Source organism: Oncorhynchus mykiss, chromosome 15 (genome assembly GCF_057628025.1).
Source record: "Oncorhynchus mykiss isolate SJ-2025 chromosome 15, ASM5762802v1, whole genome shotgun sequence".
Taxonomy (NCBI): Eukaryota; Metazoa; Chordata; class Actinopteri; order Salmoniformes; family Salmonidae; genus Oncorhynchus; species Oncorhynchus mykiss.
The window spans coordinates 76,960,783-76,982,430 of record NC_143036.1 but is presented as its reverse complement, the minus strand read 5'-3'; the positions used below and the strand labels follow the sequence as shown (position 1 = coordinate 76,982,430).

General features: G+C 45.6%; 1 protein-coding gene across 8 annotated transcripts in view; it reads right to left on the bottom strand.

Annotated features, from left to right (window-relative positions):
• The window catches only part of rab3ip (RAB3A interacting protein (rabin3)), a 91,024-nt gene that overhangs the window by 42,321 nt on the left and 27,055 nt on the right, over nucleotides 1-21,648 (bottom strand). For all 8 annotated transcript variants that reach the window (XM_090201263.1, XM_090201259.1, XM_090201262.1 and 5 more), the window contains exons 2-4: nucleotides 9,631-9,730; nucleotides 8,261-8,539; nucleotides 5,597-5,789 (exon numbers count right to left, since the gene is read on the bottom strand). In XM_090201263.1, coding sequence (XP_090057389.1) covers nucleotides 5,597-5,789; nucleotides 8,261-8,508 — 441 coding nt within the window. In that variant the 5' untranslated portion in view covers nucleotides 8,509-8,539; nucleotides 9,631-9,730. The remainder of the gene's footprint in view (nucleotides 1-5,596; nucleotides 5,790-8,260; nucleotides 8,540-9,630; nucleotides 9,731-21,648) is intronic.

Sequence of the window (21,648 nt, the reverse complement as noted above, 5' to 3'; positions counted from 1 at the left end):
AACAACAGGACAGACACTAGTGGTATTCTACAGGACAGACACTAGTGGTATTCTAGACCGTGGTAAACAACAGGACAGACACTAGTGGTATTCTAGACCGTGGTAAACAACAGGACAGACACTAGTGGTATTCTACAGGACAGACACTAGTGGTATTCTAGACCATGGTAAACAACAGGACAGACACTAGTGGTATTCTACAGGACAGACACTAGTGGTAAACAACAGGACAGACACTAGTGGTATTCTAGACCGTGGTAAACAACAGGACAGACACTAGTGGTAAACAACAGGACAGACACTAGTGGTATTCTAGACCATGGTAAACAACAGGACAGACACTAGTGGTAAACAACAGGACAGACACTAGTGGTATTCTACAGGACAGACACTAGTGGTAAACAACAGGACAGACACTAGTGGTAAACAACAGGACAGACACTAGTGGTAAACAACAGGACAGACACTAGTGGTAAACAACAGGACAGACACTAGTGGTATTCTAGACCGTGGTAAACAACAGGACAGACACTAGTGGTAAACAACAGGACAGACACTAGTGGTATTCTAGACCATGGTAAACAACAGGACAGACACTAGTGGTAAACAACAGGACAGACACTAGTGGTAAACAACAGGACAGACACTAGTGGTATTCTACAGGACAGACACTAGTGGTATTCTAGACCGTGGTAAACAACAGGACAGACACTAGTGGTAAACAACAGGACAGACACTAGTGGTAAACAACAGGACAGACACTAGTGGTAAACAACAGGACAGACACTAGTGGTAAACAACAGGACAGACACTAGTGGTATTCAATGGCTCAGATTAGTAGTGGGAGCTGGCTTACAGCGTGCACACACACACACGCCCGGACAGGGTTCCCTCGCGCTCATCGAACACAAGGTCATCGCCATGCCGACAGAGGCAGAAGGGTGAGAGTAGTGATCAACGCAGGAAGTGGAGGGAGAATGGGCAGGGAACGGCAGGAAAGGGGGAAGAAGGTTGGGGTGGGATGAGATGGAAGGAGAGGAAGAAAAGGTAAGGGGCTGACCCTGCTGGTTCTGGAGCGGACAACTTGTCTGAGCTGCGTAGACTGTCTTAGGGAATCAGTGATTTACCTGTCTGTCTGTGATCGGCTGGTCACCTGTTAAGGCTGTACAGACCCACAGCCTTAAACTGATTGGGAAGGAGGAACTGGGTGTTTGCACAACGTTTCCCTCTCCTTACTGGAAGAGACACTGGCAACAGGACAGCAGTCAGTCCTGGTGCAGCGAGGAGCAGCCAGAATGGGTAATACAGGGAGGAAGACACACAGCTTTCTCTGAGGGGAAATGGCAGAGGGATCGTCAAGAATTGTGATTCCAAATCCATGAGGGGTCACCATAAGGTCAGCAGTGGTCAATAAGAACACCTGAGAATGACTGATTGGTTCAATCTAACCTCCCCCGGGCCACCCTGCTAGTAGCATGACCCTGCACCTCATTGGAGTGGTCTGATTTGGAGCATCTGTGATAGTGAATGAGGTCCAGTCTAATGGCTGTAGTTATAATCCAGGACTTCCCTGATGCTAATGGAACTGAAGGAGCCTCCAGGGGATACTGGGGTTTCCTCTAGTACAGTAGCTAGCTGGTGATTCAGCACCACCTTCTAGTACAGTAGCTAGCTGGTGATTCAGCACCACCTTCTAGTACAGTAGCTAGCTGGTGATTCAGCACCACCTTCTAGTACAGTAGCTAGCTGGTGATTCAGTACTACAAGTCTCTCTCTCAAACCCCTCTCTCTTTCACTCATGATTTTCTGTCTTTCGTTCTCTCGCTCTCCTTCCGTCTTACAATCTTTCTTTCTCTCTCCCCATATCTCTCCCACATCCCTGCTCTGAGCAGCAGGACTGAGAAAGACAGAATGTGGGTGCAACTGGCAGCTGCGTCTCTCTCACACCATTTCATTCCAGAGATCTCTAAATCAGGTAGTGAGATGACACCTTGACTCTGTCTGGCACACCAGTGCAGTTAGAATGTTCAGAAGAAACAGAGGTAAAAACAACAACGTTTGAAGCAATAATTGACACGTGACAAACTCCTGTTTGTGGTTCTAATATGCTGCTCTGATAGAGGCTGAATGAAGAAGCTGAATGAAGAGGCAGAATGAAGAGGCAGAATGAAGAGGCAGAATGAAGAAGCTGAATGAAGAGGCTGAATGAAGAGGCAGAATGAAGAGGCAGAATGAAGAGGCAGAATGAAGAGGCAGAATGAAGAGGCAGAATGAAGAGGCAGAATGAAGAGGCAGAATGAAGAGGTAGAATGAAGAGGCAGAATGAAGAGGCAGAATGAAGAGGCAGAATGAAGAGGCAGAATGAAGAGGCAGAATGAAGAGGCAGAATGAAGAGGCAGAATGAAGAGGCAGAATGAAGAGGCAGAATGAAGAGGCAGAATGAAGAGGCAGAATGAAGAGGCAGAATGAAGAGGCAGAATGAAGAGGCAGAATGAAGAGGCAGAATGAAGAGGCAGAATGAAGAGGTAGAATGAAGAGGCAGAATGAAGAGGCAGAATGAAGAGGCAGAATGAAGAGGCAGAATGAAGAGGCTGAATGAAGAGGCAGAATGAAGAGGCAGAATGAAGAGGCAGAATGAAGAGGCTGAATGAAGAGGCAGAATGAAGAGGCAGAATAGGAAGATGGCGCCTATTGAGATGGCAGCGTCGCTTCCAGTCCTAATTTTTTCTAAAGTATTATTTCTTACATTGTTAGCCCAGAAAACCTTAAGTGTTATTACATACAGTCGGGAACAGCTATTGAATATCAGAGAGACGTCAACTTGCCAGCACAACCAGGAATTACGACTTTGCCAAAGCGGATCCTTTGTCTGCACCTCCCAGGGCATTTGAACTGATTCCAGAGGCCGATCCAAAACAACGCCGTCGGAGGAGAGGGTGTCGGAGCGATCTTCTAGTGAGGCTTCGGATGCGCACACACCACCCAGCGCTTCCGAGTACATTACTCGTTAACTAGGGACCAGACATTAGCAAAGTAGATGAAATCAGGGCAAGAGATACAATCCCAGATATCTCTTTGGAAAGTAACATGCTCTGTTTGTTCCTGTTCCCAAGAAAGCTAAGGTAACTGAGCTAAACGACTATCGCCCCGTAGCACTCACCTCCGTCATCATGAAGTGCTTTGAGAGACTAGTCAAGGATCATATTACCTCCACCCCACCTGATACCCTAGACCCACCACAATTTGCTTACCGCCCCAAAAGGTCCACAGACGATGCAATCGCCATCTGGACAAGAGGAATACCTATGTAAGAATGTTGTTCATTGACTACAGCTCAGCATTCAACAGCATAGTACCCTCCAAACTCATCATAAACTTGATACCCTGGGTCTCGAACTCGATCTGTGCAACTGGGTCCTGGACTTCCTGACGGGCTGCACCCGGGTGGTGATGGTAGGAAACAACATCTCCACTCCACCGATGCTCAACACTGGAGCTCCACAAGGGTGCGTTCTCAGCCCTCTCCTGTACGTCCTGTTCACCTATGACTGCGTGGCCATGCACGCCTCCAACTCAATCATCAAGTTTAGACAACACTACAGTGGTAGGCTTGATTACCAACAACGACGAGACAGCCTACAGTGTGTGGTGTCGTGTCAGGAAAATAACCTCTCACTCAATATATTAACATCCTGTTCCTTTACTAGATTGTGTGTATTAGGTTTTGTTGTGGAATAGTTAGATATGACCTGTTAGATACTGCTGCACTGTCAGATCTAGAAGCATAAGCATGTAGCTACACCTACAATAACATCTGCTAACCATGTGTATGTGACCAATAACATCTGCTAACCATGTGTATGTGACCAATAACATCTGCTAACCAGGTGTATGTGACCAATAACATCTGCTAACCATGTGTATGTGACCAATAACATCTGCTAACCATGTGTATGTGACCAATAACATCTGCTAACCATGTGTATGTGACCAATAACATCTGCTAACCATGTGACCAATAACATCTGCTAACCATGTGTATGTGACCAATAACATCTGCTAACCATGTGTATGTGACCAATAACATCTGCTAACCATGTGTATGTGACCAATAACATCTGCTAACCAGGTGTATGTGACCAATAACATCTGCTAACCATGTGTATGTGACCAATAACATCTGCTAACCATGTGTATGTGACCAATAACATCTGCTAACCATGTGTATGTGACCAATAACATCTGCTAACCAGGTGTATGTGACCAATAACATCTGCTAACCAGGTGTATGTGACCAATAACATCTGCTAACCAGGTGTATGTGACAATAACATCTGCTAACCATGTGCATGTGACCAATAACATCTGCTAACCATGTGTATGTGACCAATAACATCTGCTAACCATGTGTATGTGACCAATAACATCTGCTAACCAGGTGTATGTGACCAATAACATCTGCTAACCATGTGTATGTGACAATAACATCTGCTAACCATGTGTATGTGACAATAACATCTGCTAACCAGGTGTATGTGACCAATAACATCTGCTAACCATGTGTATGTGACCAATAACATCTGCTAACCATGTGTATGTGACCAATAACATCTGCTAACCAGGTGTATGTGACCAATAACATCTGCTAACCATGTGCATGTGACCAATAACATCTGCTAACCATGTGTATGTGACCAATAACATCTGCTAACCATGTGTATGTGACCAATAACATCTGCTAACCAGGTGTATGTGACCAATAACATCTGCTAACCATGTGTATGTGACCAATAACATCTGCTAACCATGTGCATGTGACCAATAACATCTGCTAACCATGTGCATGTGACCAATAACATCTGCTAACCATGTGTATGTGACCAATAACATCTGCTAACCAGGTGTATGTGACCAATAACATCTGCTAACCAGGTGTATGTGACCAATAACATCTGCTAACCATGTGTATGTGACCAATAACATCTGCTAACCAGGTGTATGTGACCAATAACATCTGCTAACCAGGTGTATGTGACCAATAACATCTGCTAACCATGTGTATGTGACCAATAACATTTGATTTGAACGAAGAGGCTGAAAGAAGAGGCTGATCATAACATGGTAAAATGGACTGAACAAAGCACTGTTCCTGTAGAATCCCTGGTCGACCAATCACCTTGCCTGCTCAGGCCCAACCCCTTCCGTTCCAACACGCCCATTCAAACTCTGGTTACGAGGCAGTGATAGTTCTCACTCATCAGAGTTGGCTGGAGAAAGCAGCATTCAGGAGCGCCGGGTTAAAAATAAACATTGGCAAGAGGCTTGTGGGGTCATTTCAGAGAACACAGGAGAACACAGGAGGACACAGGAGGACACAGGAGAACACAGGAGGACACAGGAGAACACAGGAGGAGATAACATGTTGGTCCCCTGCCGTTGATTTCAACATGGCTGCTTTGATGAGGAGGAGAATCACACATTCCTTCTGCATGGATTTCACTCTTATCAACTGATGTGAGACCATTCAACTAGTAGAGACACACAACCAGAGGGAACATACACATGACATGGGCACAGTGTGTGTGTGGTCTCTTACCCTCTGTGCCTTGGCTAGCTCCTCCTTCAGTCTCTCATTGGCTTTCTCTCTGATCTCCATGACTGAGGGGCTGCGGAGGCGGGACAGGCTGTCATTGGTCAGACTCAGAGACTCCTCCCCTTCCTCTCCAGACAGGAACACCCCTTCTGCTGACTCCGCCTCTGACCGGACGGGGGGTTCCAACCCCGGAACGCTGCAAGGAATCATGGGTACACTAATGTAAGCGTATAGGATGGTTGGCTGATTACTACAGGGATCAATCAGTCATCACTGATCAGCACTATTGACTGTATGATTAGTGGTGATAATGATCCAGCTATCATTACCTGGTTGGACATTAAGCCTAGTAAGCATGTTTTAATGTATGAATTAGCATCCCAGTGGGCTAGTCATCAATAGTACGTTTTAAGTGTCAATGAACACTGCTTAGTGGAACCCTTGACTTGTATTGAATACATTGCCTGGTTAATACCGACTGCACTGCGTAAAGAGATCCTAGCAGAAATCATGGCATCATTTAAAACAGTTTCACCTGCTAGGATTTGTGTTCCATCTTCAAGATTTCTCTCTAGTATCTCCTTACATTGTGGTCGTCATGGGCCAGGTAATATATCTCTTTACATTGTGGTCGTCATGGGCCAGGTAATATATCGATTTACGTTGTGGTTGTCATGGGCCAGGTAATATATCTCTTTACATTGTGGTCGTCATGGGCCAGGTAGTATATCTATTTACGTTGTGGTTGTCATGGGCCAGGTAATATATCTCTTTACATTGTGGTCGTCATGGGCCAGGTAATATATCGATTTACGTTGTGGTTGTCATGGGCCAGGTAATATATCTCTTTACATTGTGGTCGTCATGGGCTAGGTAATATATCTCTTTACATTGTGGTTGTCATGGGCCAGGTAATATATCTCTTTACATTGTGGTTGTCATGGGCCAGGTAATATATCTCTTTACATTGTGGTTGTCATGGGCCAGGTAACATCTCTTTACATTGTGGTCGTCATGGGCCAGGTAATATATCTCTTTACATTGTGGTCGTCATGGGCCAGGTAACATCTCTTTACATTGTGGTCGTCATGGGCCAGGTAATATATCTCTTTACATTGTGGTCGTCATGGGCCAGGTAACATCTCTTTACATTGTGGTCGTCATGGGCCAGGTAATATATCTCTTTACATTGTGGTTGTCATGGGCCAGGAAATATATCTCTTTACATTGTGGTTGTCATGGGCCAGGAAACATATCTCTTTACATTGTGGTCGTCATGGGCCAGGTAATATATCTCTTTACATTGTGGTCGTCATGGGCCAGGTGATATATCTCTTTACATTGTGGTTGTCATGGGCCAGGTAATATATCTCTTTACATTGTGGTTGTCATGGGCCAGGAAACATATCTCTTTACATTGTGGTTGTCATGAGCCAGGTAATATATCTCTTTACATTGTGGTTGTCATGGGCCAGGTAATATATCTCTTTACATTGTGGTTGTCATGGGCCAGGAAACATATCTCTTTACATTGTGGTTGTCATGAGCCAGGTAATATATCTCTTTACATTGTGGTTGTCATGGGCCAGGTAATATATCTCTTTACATTGTGGTTGTCATGGGCCAGGTAACATCTCTTTACATTGTGGTCGTCATGGGCCAGGTAATATATCTCTTTACATTGTGGTCGTCATGGGCCAGGTAACATCTCTTTACATTGTGGTCGTCATGGGCCAGGTAATATATCTCTTTACATTGTGGTCGTCATGGGCCAGGTAACATCTCTTTACATTGTGGTCGTCATGGGCCAGGTAATATATCTCTTTACATTGTGGTTGTCATGGGCCAGGAAATATATCTCTTTACATTGTGGTTGTCATGGGCCAGGAAACATATCTCTTTACATTGTGGTCGTCATGGGCCAGGTAATATATCTCTTTACATTGTGGTCGTCATGGGCCAGGTGATATATCTCTTTACATTGTGGTTGTCATGGGCCAGGTAATATATCTCTTTACATTGTGGTTGTCATGGGCCAGGTACTATCTCTTTACATTGTGGTTGTCATGGGCCAGGTAATATATCTCTTTACATTGTGGTTGTCATGGGCCAGGAAACATATCTCTTTACATTGTGGTTGTCATGGGCCAGGTACTATCTCTTTACATTGTGGTTGTCATGGGCCAGGTAATATATCTCTTTACATTGTGGTCGTCATGGGCCAGGTAATATATCTCTTTACATTGTGGTCGTCATGGGCCAGGTAATATATCTCTTTACATTGTGGTCGTCATGGGCCAGGTAATATATCTCTTTACATTGTGGTCGTCATGGGCCAGGTAATATATCTCCTTACATTGTGGTCGTCATGGGCCAGGTAATATATCTCTTTACATTGTGGTCGTCATGGGCCAGGTAATATATCTCTTTACATTGTGGTTGTCATGGGCCAGCTAACATCTCTTTACATTGTGGTCGTCATGGGCCAGGTAATATATCTCCTTACATTGTGGTCGTCATGGGCCAGGTAATATATCTCTTTACATTGTGGTCGTCATGGGCCAGGTAATATATCTCTTTACATTGTGGTCGTCATGGGCCAGGTAACATATCTCTTTACATTGTGGTTGTCATGGGCCAGGTACTTTAAGTCTGTTTCTTCCTGACCTTCCATTGTGTGGTTCTGTGCTGCCCAGTAGCCTAGGGGCAGAGTAGATGGGCTGGGTGGGCAGCTGGTCGGCTCGCAGGGCGTTGGGGGGGCAGGGGCTGGAGCTGAGGGAGGGTGTACGGTACAGGGCGCTGGAAGGGGCGCTGTGACATTGGGGTCTGGTGTCCGAGGTCAATCCGTGGAGGTCAGGGGTGGTGGGTGACGCCAAGTTGACCTCATGGAAGCCTTCGAGGGGTTCGCTGGCCATAGCCCTGCAGCTTCAGTCATCATACACCTCCCTGAGGAGAGGAGAGAGGGGAGAGGGGAGAGAGGGGAGAGAGGGGAGAGGAGAGAGGAGAGGGAGAGGGGAGAGAGGGGGGAGAGAGGAGAGAGGAGAGAGGGGAGAGGTGAGAGGGGGGAGAGGAGAGGGAGGAGAGGAGAGGGAGAGGGGAGAGAGGGGGGAGAGAGGGGAGAGGAGAGGGGAGAGGGGAGAGGGGAGGGGAGAGGGGAGAGGGGGGAGAGAGGGGGGAGAGAGGGGGGAGAGAGGGGGGAGAGGGGAGAGGAGAGAGGAGAGAGGAGAGGGGAGAGGAGAGGGGAGAGGGGAGAGGGGAGAGAGAGGGGAGAGAGAGGGGAGAGAGAGGGGAGAGAGAGGGGAGAGAGAGGGGAGAGAGAGGGGAGAGAAGAGAGAGGGGATAGGGGAGAAAATAACACGATTAAAACGAAAGTCAAAATAATGACTGTTTGGGGTCAAATAGAGACATCCATTCTAGACTACATTCACACAGATCTAATTCTGCTATTTCAAGCAGACTACCCACAGCAGCAACAGTATCAGTGTGTGATCCAGGTGTGGACTATGGAGTAGCTGATTAAACACCGTCTCCCTCTTCAGCCCCAGCAGAGAGAGCAGACCGCCAGGCCACTGCTCCAGTCAGTGAGGACTGAGAGGAAACGGGTCATTCAGGGGAATGTTCCAGACAGGAACAGGCCAGTCTCTCTGAGAGGAAATAGGTCATTCAGGGGAATGTTCCAGACAGGAACAGGCCAGTCTCTCTGAGAGGATATAGGTAATTCAGGGGAATGTTCCAGACAGGAACAGGCCAGTCTCTCTGAGAGGATATAGGTAATTTGGGGGAATGTTACAGACAGTAACAGGCCAGTCTCTTTGGGGGGAAATAGGTCATTCAGGGGAATGGTTACAGACAGTAACAGGCCAGTCTCTTTGGGGGGAAATGTAATGTGTACCTGTGAAGTTAGTGTTGAAATTCACACTGAAGGTTTAGCTAGCCTGCACAACTAGAAACTGGTTCCACCAAAACTGTTTCATTCCAGAAGCTGTTTCATTCATTCATTCATTCAGCTGAATTGAAACCAACAGGTATGAACCTACCATTATGATGAATGTGTGTGTATTTAAAAGCTGATGATGTGATTGTGTGTGTAGTGGGTCTCCTCTTCAGTCAGGACAGACCTCCAACACTGACTTACTGCTGCAAGAGAAGACAGGAAGAGATGAGAGTTACTGTTGGGGAAACAGCTTGTTGGGGGAACAGCTTGTTGGGGGAACAGCTTGTTGGGGGAACAGCTTGTTGGGGGAACAGCTTGTTGGGGGAACAGCTTGTTGGGGGAACAGCTTGTTGGGGGAACAGCTTGTTGGGGGAACATGTTGGGGGAACAGCTTGGGGGGAACATGTTGGGGGAACAGCTTGGGGGAATGTCTTGGGGGAACGTCTTGGGGGAACGTCTTGGGGGAACGTGTTGGGGGAACGTGTTGGGGGAACAGCTTGGGGGAACAGCTTGGGGGAACGTGTTGGGGGAACAGCTTGGGGGAACGTGTTGGAGGAACGTGTTGGGGGAACATGTTGGGGGAACAGCTTGGGGGAACAGCTTGGGGGAACATGTTGGGGGAACAGCTTGGGGGAACATGTTGGGGGAACAGCTTGGGGGAACATGTTGGGGGAACAGCTTGGGGGAACGTGTTGTTGGAGGAGCAGCTTGGGGGAACAGCTTGGGGGAACGTCTTGGGGGAACGTCTTGGGGGAACGTCTTGGGGGAACGTCTTGGGGGAACGTCTTGGGGGAACGTCTTGGGGGAACGTCTTGGGGGAACGTCTTGGGGGAACGTCTTGGGGGAACGTCTTGGGGGAACGTCTTGGGGGAACGTCTTGGGGGAACGTCTTGGGGGAACGTCTTGGGGGAACGTCTTGGGGGAACGTGTTGGGGGAACAGCTTGGGGGAACGTGTTGGGGGAACGTGTTGGGGGAACAGCTTGGAGGAACAGCTTGGGGGAACGTGTTGGGGGAACGTGTTGGGGGAACAGCTTGTGGGAACAGCTTGGGGGAACATGTTGGGGGAACGTGTTGGGGGAACAGCTTGTGGGAACATGTTGTTGGAGGAGCAGCTTGGGGGAACATGTTGCCAGGGTTAGTTAGGTGTAACCCTTTACACTCGTACCCATAGACAGGTTTAAAATGACAGTAATTAGCACTTAAATTGTAAAACACCACCTGTTCAGTAACATGCTATATACACATGACGTCAGACCTCTGGCTTTTGACTGGCGTTCTGAACTAGAGCACCGCACGCCACAACAAGTTTTTACAGATGATTTGCTGTCCGAACGAGGGAAATGCTGTAAATGAAGTATTTTGAAAGATGAGCCGTTGAGGATTATAATTAATACCTCTTTGATGTCACACAACCATTACAAGCATTACAAATGTCTACGGCGATACAGATATGACTTATTATCGATATCTACACGGCGTATTGATGTGAATCACACTGCTGCTCTCTCATTTAGCTATTTGTGCCTTACAGATTATGGTTGTTGTGGACAGCTGTTCACAAATCTAAATGTGTATTTGAACCCAATAATAGTTGAATTCAAGTAGTTTAAGCTGCCTGTCAATCATTGTTTTGGAAACCAGTGGACAGCCAGTGAAAAACGTGCTCTTGCAACAGCTGTATAGTGAGGATCCCAGCCTATAGAATAACAGCTGTATAGTGAGGATCCCAGCCTATAGAATAACAGCTGTATAGTGAGGATCCCAGCCTATAGAATAACAGCTGTATAGTGAGGATCCCAGCCTATAGAATAACAGCTGTATAGTGAGGATCCCAGCCTATAGAATAACAGCTGTATAGTGTGGATCCCAGCCTATAGAATAACAGCTGCATAGTGAGGATCCCAGCCTATAGAATAACAGCTGCATAGTGAGGATCCCAGCCTATAGAATAACAGCTGCATAGTGAGGATCCCAGCCTATAGAATAACAGCTGCATAGTGAGGATCCCAGCCTATAGAATAACAGCTGCATAGTGAGGATCCCAGCCTATAGAATAACAGCTGCATAGTGAGGATCCCAGCCTATAGAATAACAGCTGTATAGTGAGGATCCCAGCCTATAGAATAACAGCTGTATAGTGAGGATCCCAGCCTATAGAATAACAGCTGTATAGTGAGGATCCCAGCCTATAGAATAACAGCTGTATAGTGAGGATCCCAGCCTATAGAATAACAGCTGTATAGTGAGGATCCCAGCCTATGGAATAACAGCTGTATAGTGAGGATCCCAGCCTATAGAATAACAGCTGTATAGTGTGGATCCCAGCCTATAGAATAACAGCTGTATAGTGTGGATCCCAGCCAATAGAATAACAGCTGTATAGTGTGGATCACAGCCTATAGAATAACAGCTGTATAGTGAGGATCCCAGCCTATAGAATAACAGCTGTATAGTGAGGATCCCAGCCTATAGAATAACAGCTGTATAGTGTGGATCCCAGCCTATAGAATAACAGCTGTATAGTGAGGATCCCAGCCTATAGAATAACAGCTGTATAGTGAGGATCCCAGCCTATAGAATAACAGCTGTATAGTGTGGATCCCAGCCTATAGAATAACAGCTGTATAGTGAGGATCCCAGCCTATAGAATAACAGCTGCATAGTGAGGATCCCAGCCTATAGAATAACAGCTGCATAGTGAGGATCCCAGCCTATAGAATAACAGCTGCATAGTGAGGATCCCAGCCTATAGAATAACAGCTGTATAGTGAGGATCCCAGCCTATAGAATAACAGCTGCATAGTGAGGATCCCAGCCTATAGAATAACAGCTGTATAGTGTGGATCCCAGCCTATAGAATAACAGCTGTATAGTGTGGATCCCAGCCTATAGAATAACAGCTGTATAGTGAGGATCCCAGCCTATGGAATAACAGCTGTATAGTGAGGATCCCAGCCTATGGAATAACAGCTGTATAGTGTGGATCCCAGCCTATAGAATAACAGCTGTATAGTGAGGATCCCAGCCTATAGAATAACAGCTGTATAGTGAGGATCCCAGCCTATGGAATAACAGCTGTATAGTGAGGATCCCAGCCTATGGAATAACAGCTGCATAGTGAGGATCCCAGCCTATGGAATAACAGCTGTATAGTGAGGATCCCAGCCTATAGAATAACAGCTGTATAGTGAGGATCCCAGCCTATAGAATAACAGCTGTATAGTGAGGATCCCAGCCTATGGAATAACAGCTGTATAGTGAGGATCCCAGCCTATAGAATAACAGCTGTATAGTGAGGATCCCAGCCTATGGAATAACAGCTGTATAGTGAGGATCCCAGCCTATAGAATAACAGCTGTATAGTGAGGATCCCAGCCTATGGAATAACAGCTGCATAGTGAGGATCCCAGCCTATAGAATAACAGCTGTATAGTGTGGATCCCAGCCTATAGAATAACAGCTGTATAGTGTGGATCCCAGCCTATAGAATAACAGCTGTATAGTGAGGATCCCAGCCTATGGAATAACAGCTGCATAGTGTGGATCCTAAACAGCCGGTGAAATAGAGGTGAGTGAGATCCTCCCTTCTGAACTCCACTGTGGCATTGGGCCCCACACGGTCAGAAACCAGCTTCATAGGTCAAACTGGGGCTTAATAGGTCAAATCTAATTTGTACTGATGAACACATGTCCATGGGACTAACAGACACACCATCAAACACGGACCACTTCAGACTTCACAGCTGCATAACATCAAGATATCACCGTGTCGCCAATAACAAAACGCAGCATGCGCCATTCATTTTTCACGTGTAAATAGCACTTTTCAGTAGTGCTGAAAGCACCCTGTTCCATGAGAGCAGTGTCTATTTTTAAACTCGAAATAATGACCCAAATCAGTCATCCATGACAACAGAATCATAAACAGAGTAGGCTAGTTAGTTTGTGAGAACACACACCACACACACACACACACACACACACCTCACACACACCTAACACACGCATCTCAAACTCCACTGGCCAAACACACGACAGACACACCCATGCTAACATTCCAAAGGTTAAGCTAACTCTGTTAAGAGGTGTTGTTACAACCAGGCCAGTCCACTGAAGGGTGGATATAAAATAAATCTATTGGCTGGAAAGACGGGAGAGCCCGGTAATGGGAGCAGCTCATAGGCTGCATCACCTGTCACCCGGTGAACATGGTGCTGTAAACAGAGGAGAGTAACGACCGCTCTGAGACGAGCTACTGTAGTGTTTGTGTGTGTGTCTCTCACTTTGTCTGTGTGTTTCTAAGAAGGTGTGTTGTGTTCTCAACAGGGTTTACAGATACAACAGGACAAGAATAGCAGCATTCAGACAGTAGGCAGGTCATTACTCATCAACTATTAGTCCCATCTACAGAGAGGGGTTCAACTAGATCACAGTCCTGTCTCACAGAGAGGGGTTCAACTAGATCACAGTCCTGTCTACAGAGAGGGATTCAACTAGATCACAGTCCTGTCTCACAGAGAGGGGTTCAACTAGATCACAGTCCTGTCTAGAGAGAGGGGTTCACCTAGATAACAGTCCTGTCTAGAGAGAGGGGTTCAACTAGATCACAGTCCTGTCTCACAGAGAGGGGTTCAACTAGATCACAGTCCTGTCTCACAGAGAGGGGTTCACCTAGATAACAGTCCTGTCTAGAGAGAGGGGTTCACCTAGATAACAGTCCTGTCTAGAGAGAGGGGTTCAACTAGATCACAGTCCTGTCTAGAGAGAGGGGTTCAACTAGATCACAGTCCTGTCTAGAGAGAGGGGTTCAACTAGATCACAGTCCTGTCTAGAGAGAGGGGTTCAACTAGATCACAGTCCTGTCTAGAGAGAGGGGTTCACCTAGATCACAGTCCTGTCTCACAGAGAGGGGTTCAACTAGATCACAGTCCTGTCTCACAGAGAGGGGTTCAACTAGATCACAGTCCTGTCTCACAGAGAGGGGTTCAACTAGATCACAGTCCTGTCTAGAGAGAGGGGTTCACCTAGATAACAGTCCTGTCTAGAGAGAGGGGTTCAACTAGATCACAGTCCTGTCTAGAGAGAGGGGTTCAACTAGATCACAGTCCTGTCTAGAGAGAGGGGTTCAACTAGATCACAGTCCAGTCTAGAGAGAGGGGTTCAACTAGATCACAGTCCTGTCTAGAGAGAGGGGTTCACCTAGATCACAGTCCTGTCTCACAGAGAGGGGTTCAACTAGATAACAGTCCTGTCTAGAGAGAGGGGTTCAACTAAATCACAGTCCTGTCTAGAGAGAGGGGTTCAACTAGATCACAGTCCTGTCTACAGAGAGGGGTTCAACTAGATCACAGTCCTGTCTACAGAGAGGGGTTCAACTAGATCACAGTCCTGTCTAGAGAGAGGGGTTCAACTAGATCACAGTCCTGTTTCACAGAGAGGGGTTCAACTAGATCATAGTCCTGTCTAGAGAGAGGGGTTCAACTAGATCACAGTCCTGTTTCACAGAGAGGGGTTCAACTAGATCACAGTCCTGTCTACAGAGAGGGGTTCAACTAGATTACAGTCCTGTCTACAGAGAGGAGTTCAACTAGATCACAGTCCTGTCTATATGTATAGTGTACACACACAGAGAGACACACACACAAAGGTGAGAGGTGTGTGTAGGCCAGGTGTATAGTATGTGGTACACCAGGTGTATAGTATGTGGTACACCAGGTGTATAGTATATGGTACACCAGGTGTATAGTATGTGGTACACCAGGTGTATAGTATGTGGTACACCAGGTGTATAGTATATGGTACACCAGGTGTATAGTATGTGGTACACCAGGTGTATAGTATGTGGTACACCAGGTGTATAGTATGTGGTACACCAGGTGTATAGTATGTGGTACACCAGGTGTATAGTATGTGGTACACCAGGTGTATAGTATGTGGTACACCAGGTGTATAGTATGTGGTACACCAGGTGTATAGTATGTGGTACACCAGGTGTATAGTATGTGGTACACCAGGTGTATAGTATGTGGTACACCAGGTGTATAGTATGTGGTACACCAGGTGTATAGTATGTGGTACACCAGGTGTATAGTATATGGTACACCAGGTGTATAGTAGATGGTACACCAGGTGTATAGTATGTGGTACACCAGGTGTATAGTATGTGGTACACCAGGTGTATAGTATATGGTACACCAGGTGTATAGTATATGGTAGACCAGGTGTATAGTATATGGTAGACCAGGTGTATAGTATGTGGTACACCATGGTGTATAGTATATGGTACACCAGGTGTATAGTATATGGTACACCAGGTGTATAGTATGTGGTACACCAGGTGTATAGCATATGGTAGACCAGGTGTATAGCATATGGTAGACCAGGTGTATAGTATATGGTACACCAGGTGTATAGTATATGGTAGACCAGGTGTATAGTATGTGGTACACCAGGTGTATAGTATATGGTACACCAGGTGTATAGTATGTGGTACACCAGGTGTATAGTATGTGGTACACCAGGTGTATAGTATATGGTACACCAGGTGTATAGCATATGGTACACCAGGTGTATAGTATATGGTACACCAGGTGTATAGTATACGGTACACCAGGTGTATAGTATGCGGTACACCAGGTGTATAGTATATGGTACACCAGGTGTATAGTATATGGTACACCAGGTGTATAGTATGTGGTACACCAGGTGTATAGTATGTGGTACACCAGGTGTATAGTATGTGGTACACCAGGTGTATAGTATGTGGTACACCAGGTGTATAGTATGTGGTACACCAGGTGTATAGTATGTGGTACACCAGGTGTATAGTATGTGGTACACCAGGTGTATAGTATATGGTACACCAGGTGTATAGTATGTGGTACACCAGGTGTATAGTATGTGGTACACCAGGTGTATAGTATGTGGTACACCAGGTGTATAGTATGTGGTACACCAGGTGTATAGTATGTGGTACACCAGGTGTATAGTATATGGTACACCAGGTGTATAGTATATGGTACACCAGGTGTATAGTATATGGTAGACCAGGTGTATAGTATATGGTACACCAGGTGTATAGTATGTGGTAGACCAGGTGTATAGTATGTGGTAGACCAGGTGTATAGTATGTGGTACACCAGGTGTATAGTATGTGGTACACCAGGTGTATAGTATATGGTACACCAGGTGTATAGTATGTGGTACACCAGGTGTATAGTATGTGGTACACCAGGTGTATAGTATGTGGTACACCAGGTGTATAGTATGTGGTACACCAGGTGTATAGTATGTGGTACACCAGGTGTATAGTATGTGGTACACCAGGTGTATAGTATGTGGTACACCAGGTGTATAGTATATGGTACACCAGGTGTATAGTATGTGGTACACCAGGTGTATGCTACATCTGTGGCCAATGAAAAAACCTACCATCATCACATGAACCAGTGTTAACTACTGTATTATAAACAGCCCAGTTACTACCTACCATCATCACATCAACATGAACCAGTGTTAACTACTGTATTATAAACAGCCCAGTTACTACCATCACATCAACATGAACCAGTGTTAACTACTGTATTATAAACAGCCCAGTTACTACCATCATCACATCAACATGAACCAGTGTTAACTACTGTATTATAAACAGCCCAGTTACTACCATCACATCAACCAGTGTTAACTACTGTATTATAAACAGCCCAGTTACTACCTACCATCACCACATCAACATGAACCAGTGTTAACTACTGTATTATCACCAGCCCAGTTACTACCTACCATCATCACATCAACATGAACCAGTGTTAACTACTGTATTATAACCAGCCCAGTTACTACCATCACCACATCAACATGAACCAGTGTTAACTACAGTATTATAACCAGCCCAGTTACTATCTACCATCACCACATCAACATGAACCAGTGTTAACTACTATATTATAACCAGCCCAGTTACTACCTACCATCATCACCACATCAACATGAACCAGTGTTAACTACTGTATTATAACCAGCCCAGTTACTACCATCATCATCATCACATGAACCAGTGTTAACTACAGTATTATAACCAGCCCAGTTACTACCATCACATCAACATGAACCAGTGTTAACTACTATATTATAACCAGCCCAGTTACTATCATCACATCAACATGAACCAGTGTTAACTACTGTATTATAACCAGCCCAGTTACTACCTACCATCATCACATCAACATGAACCAGTGTTAACTACTGTATTATAAACAGCCCAGTTACTACCTACCATCATCACATCAACATGAACCAGTGTTAACTACTGTATTATAACCAGCCCAGTTACTACCATCATCATCATCACATGAACCAGTGTTAACTACTGTATTATAACCAGCCCAGTTACTACCTACCATCACCACATCAACATGAACCAGTGTTAACTACTGTATTATAACCAGCCCAGTTACTACCATCACCACATCAACATGAACCAGTGTTAACTACTGTATTATAACCAGCCCAGTTACTACCTACCATCATCACCACATCAAGATGAACCAGTGTTAACTACTGTATTATAAACAGCCCAGTTACTACCATCACATCAACATGAACCAGTGTTAACTACTATATTATAACCAGCCCAGTTACTACCATCACCACATCAACATGAACCAGTGTTAACTACTATATTATAACCAGCCCAGTTACTACCATCACCACATCAACATGAACCAGTGTTAACTACTATATTATAACCAGCCCAGTTACTACCATCACCACATCAACATGAACCAGTGTTAACTACTGTATTATAACCAGCCCAGTTACTACCTACCATCAACATAAACCAGTGTTAACTGCTGTATTATAACCAGCCCAGTTACTACCATCATCATCATCACATGAACCAGTGTTAACTACTATATTATAACCAGCCCAGTTACTACCTATCATCATCACATGAACCAGTGTTAACTACTATATTATAACCAGTCCAGTTACTACCTATCATCACCACATCAACCAGTGTTAACTACTGTATTATAAAAAGCCCAGTTACTACCATCACATCAACATGAACCAGTGTTAACTACAGTATTATAACCAGCCCAGTTACTACCTACCATCAAATCAAATCAAAATCAAATTTTATTTGTCACATACACATGGTTAGCAGATGTTAATGCGAGTGTAGCGAAATGCTTGTGCTTCTAGTTCCGACAATGCAGTAATAACAAGTAATCTAACTAACAATTCCAAAACTACTGTCTTGTACACAGTGTAAGGGGATAAAGAATATGTACATAAGGATATATGAATGAGTGATGGTACAGAGCAGCATAGGCAAGGTACAGTAGATGGTATCGGGTACAGTATGTACAAATGAGATGAGTATGTAAACAAAGTGGCATAGTATAGTATAAAGTGGCTAGTGATACATGTATTACATAAGGATACCGTCGATGATATAGAGTACAGTATATACGTATGCATATGAGATGAATAATGTAGGGTAAGTAACATTTATATAAGGTAGCATTGTTTAAAGTGGCTAGTGATATATTTACATCATTTCCCATCAATTCCCATTATTAAAGTGGCTGGAGTTGAGTCAGTGTCAGTGTGTTGGCAGCAGCCACTCAGTGTTAGTGGTGGCTGTTTAACAGTCTGATGGCCTTGAGATAGAAGCTGTTTTTCAGTCTCTCGGTCCCAGCTTTGATGCACCTGTACTGACCTCGCCTTCTGGATGATAGCGGGGTGAACAGGCAGTGGCTCGGGTGGTTGATGTCCTTGATGATCTTTATGGCCTTCCTGTGACAACGGGTGGTGTAGGTGTCCTGGAGGGCAGGTAGTTTGCCCCCGGTGATGCGTTGTGCAGACCTCACTACCCTCTGGAGAGCCTTACGGTTGAGGGCGGTGCAGTTGCCATACCAGGCGGTGATACAGCCCGCCAGGATGCTCTCGATTGTGCATCTGTAGAAGTTTGTGAGTGCTTTTGGTGACAAGCCGAATTTCTTCAGCCTCCTGAGGTTGAAGAGGCGCTGCTGCGCCTTCTTCACGATGCTGTCTGTGTGAGTGGACCAATTCAGTTTGTCTGTGATGTGTATGCCGAGGAACTTAAAACTTGCTACCCTCTCCACTACTGTTCCATCGATGTGGATAGGGGGGTGTTCCCTCTGCTGTTTCCTGAAGTCCACAATCATCTCCTTAGTTTTGTTGACGTTGAGTGTGAGGTTGTTTTCCTGACACCACACTCCGAGGGCCCTCACCTCCTCCCTGTAGGCCGTCTCATCGTTGTTGGTAATCAAGCCTACCACTGTTGTGTCGTCCGCAAACTTGATGATTGAGTTGGAGGCGTGCGTGACCACGCAGTCGTGGGTGAACAGGGAGTACAGGAGAGGGCTCAGAACGCAACCTTGTGGGGCCCCAGTGTTGAGGATCAGCGGGGAGGAGATGTTGTTGCCTACCCTCACCACCTGGGGGCGGCCCGTCAGGAAGTCCAGTACCCAGTTGCACAGGGCGGGGTCGAGACCCAGGGTCTCGAGCTTGATGACGAGCTTGGAGGGTACTATGGTGTTGAATGCCGAGCTGTAGTCGATGAACAGCATTCTCACATAGGTATTCCTCTTGTCCAGATGGGTTAGGGCAGTGTGCAGTGTGGTTGAGATTGCATCGTCTGTGGACCTATTTGGGCGGTAAGCAAATTGGAGTGGGTCTAGGGTGTCAGGTAGGGTGGAGGTGATATGGTCCTTGACTAGTCTCTCAAAGCACTTCATGATGACGGATGTGAGTGCTACGGGGCGGTAGTCATTTAGCTCAGTTACCTTAGCTTTCTTGGGAACAGGAACAATGGTGGCCCTCTTGAAGCATGTGGGAACAGCAGACTGGTATAGGGATTGATTGAATATGTCCGTAAACACACCGGCCAGCTGGTCTGCGCATGCTCTGAGGGCGCGGCTGGGGATGCCATCTGGGCCTGCAGCCTTGCGAGGGTTAACACGTTTAAATGTCTTACTCACCTCGGCTGCAGTGAAGGAGAGACCGCATGTTTTCGTTGCAGGCCGTGTCAGTGGCACTGTATTGTCCTCAAAGCGGGCAAAAAAGTTATTTAGTCTGCCTGGGAGCAAGACATCCTGGTCCGTGACTGGGCTGGGTTTCTTCCTGTAGTCCGTGATTGACTGTAGACCCTGCCACATGCCTCTTGTGTCTGAGCCGTTGAATTGAGATTCTACTTTGTCTCTGTACTGGCGCTTAGCTTGTTTGATAGCCTTGCGGAGGGAATAGCTGCACTGTTTGTATTCGGTCATGTTACCAGACACCTTGCCCTGATTAAAAGCAATCATCACCACATCAACATGAACCAGTGTTAACTACTGTATTATAACCAGCCCAGTTACTACCTACCATCATCACCACATCAACATGAACCAGTGTTAACTACTGTATTATAACCAGCCCAGTTACTACCTACCATCATCACATCAACATGAACCAGTGTTAACTACTGTATTATAACCAGCCCAGTTACTACCTACCATCATCACCACATCAACATGAACCAGTGTTAACTACTATATTATAACCAGCCCAGTTACTACCATCATCATCATCAAGATGAACCAGTGTTAACTACTGTATTATAACCAGCCCAGTTACTACCTACCATCATCACCACATCAACATGAACCAGTGTTAACTACAGTATTATAACCAGCCCAGTTACTACCATCATCACATCAACATGAACCAGTGTTAACTACTATATTATAACCAGCCCAGTTACTACCATCACCACATCAACATGAACCAGTGTTAACTACTGTATTATAACCAGCCCAGTTACTACCATCATCATCATCACATGAACCAGTGTTAACTACTATATTATAACCAGCCCAGTTACTACCTATCATCACCACATCAACCAGTGTTAACTACTGTATTATAAACAGCCCAGTTACTACCATCACATCAACATGAACCAGTGTTAACTACAGTATTATAACCAGCCCAGTTACTACCTACCATCATCACCACATCAACATGAACCAGTGTTAACTACTGTATTATAACCAGCCCAGTTACTACCTACCATCACCACATCAACATGAACCAGTGTTAACC